This window comes from Aulonocara sp. 'chitande type north' Nkhata Bay, linkage group LG16 (assembly GCF_057382095.1).
Source record: "Aulonocara sp. 'chitande type north' Nkhata Bay isolate Kocher_YH1m ecotype deep benthic linkage group LG16, A_spYH_male_GT1.1, whole genome shotgun sequence".
Classification (NCBI taxonomy): Eukaryota; Metazoa; Chordata; class Actinopteri; order Cichliformes; family Cichlidae; genus Aulonocara; species Aulonocara sp. 'chitande type north' Nkhata Bay.
The window spans coordinates 36,061,288-36,066,578 of NC_141359.1; the positions used below are offsets into that span (position 1 = coordinate 36,061,288).

At 42.8% G+C, this 5,291-nt stretch overlaps 1 protein-coding gene across 1 annotated transcript; it reads right to left on the bottom strand.

The window, feature by feature from the left end:
- Positions 1-788: 788 nt before the first annotated feature.
- On the bottom strand, positions 789-3,471 carry lrrc3 (leucine rich repeat containing 3). The gene is made up of 2 exons (XM_086267367.1): positions 3,134-3,471; positions 789-1,984 (listed from the first exon to the last, which is right to left on the bottom strand). The coding sequence occupies exon 2, from the start codon at positions 1,627-1,629 to the stop codon at positions 829-831; it is 801 nt and encodes a 266-aa protein (XP_086123493.1). The 5' UTR covers positions 1,630-1,984; positions 3,134-3,471; the 3' UTR covers positions 789-828.
- Positions 3,472-5,291: the final 1,820 nt, after the last annotated feature.

Genomic DNA, 5,291 nt, shown 5'->3' on the forward strand with positions numbered 1-5,291 from the left:
TTCTGTGCATGCGCACAACACGAAATTAAGTGCCAAACCATGCTACCTTTGTGAATGTGACCTACAAGCATACTTTAACGGGTAAAATGAAGTGGCAAACCGTCCTGGCTTTATGAATATGAGCTACAAGCATACTCTGATGGGCAAAGTTAAGTGGCAAACTGTCATACCTACTTACATTTGTGCTGGAATTACTCTGTGAGAGTAGAAATGTGCATAAACTACTTATGGACGTTTTGCCAAATTAGTATGGTTTGTCAGAACACCGTTATGCGTGTGCAATACAAACTGAATTTTAACATCTCGATCGTGTTCATATATTAGCAGGAGTCTCACAAAATAGCCTTCACCTTGACAGAGTGACACAAAGAACATAAATCAGTCGATACAAAGTAACTGGGAGACACTGTAGCCCTCCTCATTCGTCTCAGTCCAAATTCAATCACATGGAGGATCGACACCAGGGAACGATCATTCATCTCTCCACTCTGGATCTATTACTCCTTGTGTATTTGTGACTTTCAGCAGCATTTTGCTCACTTTGTGCTCTCATTGCTGCCTTGTTTGGTTGGGGGCTTTAACAATTTACGTATATTACATAAAACCAAAGCAAATGTTTGGGAATAATGTAAAATACATCATTTATGGGCAGCTCAGTATTTTCTATTATAGACACCCAATGATTATGATGTGCTTGAAAACATAAATGATGATGTGTTGCAACAGCTTTTTAGTCATTCTGAACATAACCAAACATTTACTCACACACACACACACACACACACACACACACACACACACACTACACCTCCTGAGTCACCAGGCCTGTTAGAGAACCGTGCTGATGGTGTCAAAGTCCTTGCTGATCTGTGAGCTGCTTGGCAGTGACTTGAGGTACTCCAGGTGCCTCCTGGCATCCTCCTGATTGTGCCTCACGTAATAGATGACGTACGCGATCACCATCGTGAACCACCCGAACATGGTCACAAACATGGCTACATCAGTTGTCTTGTGGTGAAAGTTGCAGAAGTTGATCCCTGAGTCCAGCACCTGGATTAGTGGTTTGCCGGCATATTCCTCCTTCACGGCCGTGTGGCACATCACCTCGTTCACCGTCTCCGGGTCCAGCTGCAGCTCCCTCAGCACCTCCTGCAGCGTGCACTCACAGTGCCACGGGTTGTTCGAGAGGCTGATTTTTGCTCGTAGGCGGGCAAATGCCTCTTTGGGGACACTTTTGATGCGATTGTTTGATAAATCCAGTACAAGGAGGCTGTCAAAAACACCCTGAAATGCTCCAGCGTCCACAGTCTTTATTTCATTGTTAGACAGATCCAGCTCCTGAAGGTAGTGTAGTTCCTTGAAGGCATGATGGGGGATGTGGGTGATGTGGTTGGACGCCAAAAGCAGGATAACAGTATCTCTTGGAAGATCCGCAGGGATCTTCTCCAGGTTACGAGACATACACTGGACCACGGTTAAGCCATTCTTCTCCACGCAGTGACAGCTTGTGGGACAAGCTACCACTGGTACACTTGTGAAAAATATTCCAAACAGCAAGCCCCATAAGAGGGCAAAGCCGCTGAAGATCAGGGATTTCCTGTGCATATCAGGCCCTGCTAAGTCCTGCATATTCAGCAGTGACCTCCTGCAAGTTCTGTCAGGCAAAAGCAAACATAGTATCACCTGTTTCTCAGCATTTAATGAGGATAATCACAGCTTCATTAGCGCTTAAAAAATACCAAAATGATCAGTTTATTCACAGAGGCATCTGGGCTTATCTCCAGATAATCCTAAAATTGATTTGAAAGAGTTTTATATAACCTTTTGAAATATATTTCGAAGGTGCTCATCCAAAAATTGAGCTGTTTGCTGAACATATTCCAGCAGAGACCTGTATTTTCAGGTTTTATTGTGAGGATGTTAAAAGCTTCAGAGAGCTAGGAGCCAACCAAGCAACGCTGGAATCCTCTCACCATGTTGTGCACTGAAAAAAGCAAAGAAATAACAAGTTATTCTTCATAATAATAAAAAAGAATTACTACTATGTAAAAGGAGCAGTTACGTGTGCACAGAGTTTATACACAAAGAACTAACAGAGCCAGTAATTCCTGCTAAATAAGTTCTTTTCTGAGTGCACAGCCAGCTGCCTTTGTCTTGCCAAAATGAGCGGAGAAAATGATATGCCCACAATGTTTGCTAAAGGTGTGATGCAATTATTAGCAGAAAAAAAAAATCCATTTCACTTCGGCAAATCTCATAAATCTGAGAGCACCGTGCAGATCGATCTTAATTACATTACATTTGATATCTAAGCAAAGAAAAGCAAACAATATTACCAAAAAACCCAGGAAAAGCATTTTTTCTGCAGAACTCTTGCATCTCAAGGACTGCTGCCACTCATTCACAGCCTCACGGTAGATATAGCTGTGCGCTCTAAAATTGCTCCCATCTGTCCTGCAGGACGATCATCACTTTAGGACTGCGCACCCTCTGGTGGGCTGAACTGAGCACACAATGAGCCCCCCTCGCTGTGTTCGAGGTCATCCGCCCCATGGAGCTGCGGTGTCTTCTTCTCATTTGTCATTTTTTGTGCACCCATCACTTTGGCAGGCGCCTCATAGCTTAAGGCCACACACACCATTTCTTAAAAAGACAAAAAAAGGGCCCCTCATATCCTCATCAGCCTGCGCTCAGCAGGAGGTGTGGACAAGATGAGGCGTCTTGTCCACCTAAAGCATTCTGCAGCTGTGTTATGACACCCCTGCATTTGTAAGTAAAATAGTACACCATAGGATTTACACACTGTGCTGTGGTTTTCAATGTATTTTTGCAGGAATGTAATAAAATTATGTAAAAGTATTAAGGTTTATAACAAGGCGTTTCAGCCTGGCACAAGAATAAAGGAATTTAACATTTATGTATCTTTAATAGCTGAGGATATTATTAGGTGCCTACAGCGGCAAGAAAACACAGAAGAGAGATTTAAATTTATTATGGGAAGGCAGCACGAGAGCGTTTGGTAATATTGCGGATTTTAATCATGATGTGGTTCTGTGGGCAGCAGAAAAGCAAAGACATACAGGCTAATAAGTCCTTTTTTTATAGCAGGTTTACTACTTATAAAGGTACTTACCTGGAAATTGGTTTTTACCCACTTTTTTCCACCCAGCCTCGGCAGAAAGGCAACCCAACAAAACACTCGCGTACGGGTCTTTAGATAGAAAGAAGGTCTTTGAAAACAAACAGAAAAAGCCCATTATTTTTAAAAAGTACTACTTCAGTGTGTCCGTATATGAAGGGGCTGGAAACGCGAGAAAGTTCCTCAGCGGTGCGCGTGGAACCAAATCTCGAGCCGAATCCAGATGCGGCTGATGTTGGTTCTTCTAATTAAACTCAACGCGACGGCCGCACTTGTTGACTATCACTGCGAAGAAGGAGGAGGTGGTGTCCCAGCGAGGGTCTCGAGGAGCCACACCGCTCCGACTCGTCACGCGCCTCTCCCTCTCTCGCTCTGAATCTCAGTGATCAGCGCGCGCCTGGCGCCAGAAGGAGTCCCGGCTGCGCGTGGATTGGACTGCTGTTCTGTTGGCAGCTCCCCTCGCTCGCTCCCCAGCTCCCCCACCTCCTCCTTGTCTCCCTGCCCGCCTGCACCTCCCCTCAGCTATGCCTCCCCCGTCTCCCCTTTAAGCAAATTAGCCAAAAAAGAAACAGGAACCAGTCCGTCTGAAAATGGCACCAATAGTAACCGTTCTTTGGCGATGCACTATCTGCGGTAACTTAAGCCATCACAATCACTTTAATCATGCTTGTCTTGTTGAAGTCCGTGATTTTTTTTCTTAAAGTCATAATTAGTCAAAGACATAAAATTGATCCCGTAACCCCCCGCCCCGCCACCACCTCGAGGCCGATTGCTCATGTCTGACTGAGAGGTGCTGTATTGATTATTTCCAACACCCCAAGGGATTTTAGGCTGCACAGCAGTGGATCAAGATGTCAGCTTTGAGGTCTGCACACTCCGCTGGTAAGTGCTTTATTCAAGCGGCGGAGGCTTATTCCTCATTCACAAACTGCATAGAAAGTACAGTGTGCAGGTTTTGTCTTCTTTTCATGCATTTAATGCAACCCCACTTTCTGTTTCACTCACGCACCATGCATCTCTGCATCAGCACAGTAAATATGAACACTTGCCTTATATTAGCTCATAACTAGAGATGGCACGATACCACTTTTTTATGTCCGATACCGATACCGATATCATAAATTTGGATATCTGCCGATACCGATATGAATCCGATATAGTGTTTTTTAATCAACAAAACTGTTTTTTAAATATCTTGCTGCATTTTGCAAGTCTGCAAGTTCATACTCAAGTTTAAAACAACAACTACACTAAAGCTATTCTGTTATACCTGTATACAAAAAAAATATTTCATAGTTCAGCAATACTGATCAATCTAATAAACTTAGACCTACACCATCCTCCCTATTCTGGTATTTTAAAGAGTACTTAGCGTAAATATTAAGCAACCTAACTAATAGGGTTCCAACTCCCAGCAACAACAAAATTAAATAAATAAAAAATAGGGAACCACCCCTCACGCGCCACCTCATGATGCTTAATCGACGTAATCAACCTTAATTTGATGCAGTGTGAAAAAAAAATGCACAGAAATCAATTATTTTTCAAGAAATATTAAATAGATTCAACATCTTTCTTCAACAAAATTGCAGACTGCACAGATAGTACCTTCCCAAAGTAAAAAGTACTATAGCTTACTAGGGTATATATATTAGACGTAATAGTTACTATATACAGTAATTGACTTCTATTCATTTTACATCAAATTAAAACTTTGGGTGTCAGATAATTATTTATTAAAAGCTAGACATTTTAAATGAGAATAAGAAAGAAAAGTATGTCTTTGTGCCCCCTTTTCCCAGTTAATGCCCTATCGGCCCCCCTGGCTAAACTTTGCTAGATCCGCCCCTGCACAGTTACGAGCCGTCAGCTACGTAGAAAAAGATCCTCGAGTAGAAAGTAATATTAAATACATTCTAACAACAGCTTATCAAGCTTAAACGTGCTGCTGTTGTTCAGCCGCTGGTTTGCTCTTTCTGGCGCAAAGTGGACCAAAAACAAACGAGAGACAGACTCGCACAGAAAAGCCGATCAGCTGATTTAAGCAGTTTCATGATTGAAGTAGCAGCCGGAGAGCGAGAGGCAGTCGCTTGTTAAGCTTAACGTGGGAATGCTTTACAAACATTCAGAGATGGACTTACACACTTGCTTT

Bases quoted from the DNA above. Each gene is read 5' to 3' on its own strand.
- lrrc3 (XM_086267367.1), bottom strand. From the start codon at position 1,629: ATGCAGGACTTAGCAGGGCCTGATATGCACAGGAAATCCCTGATCTTC.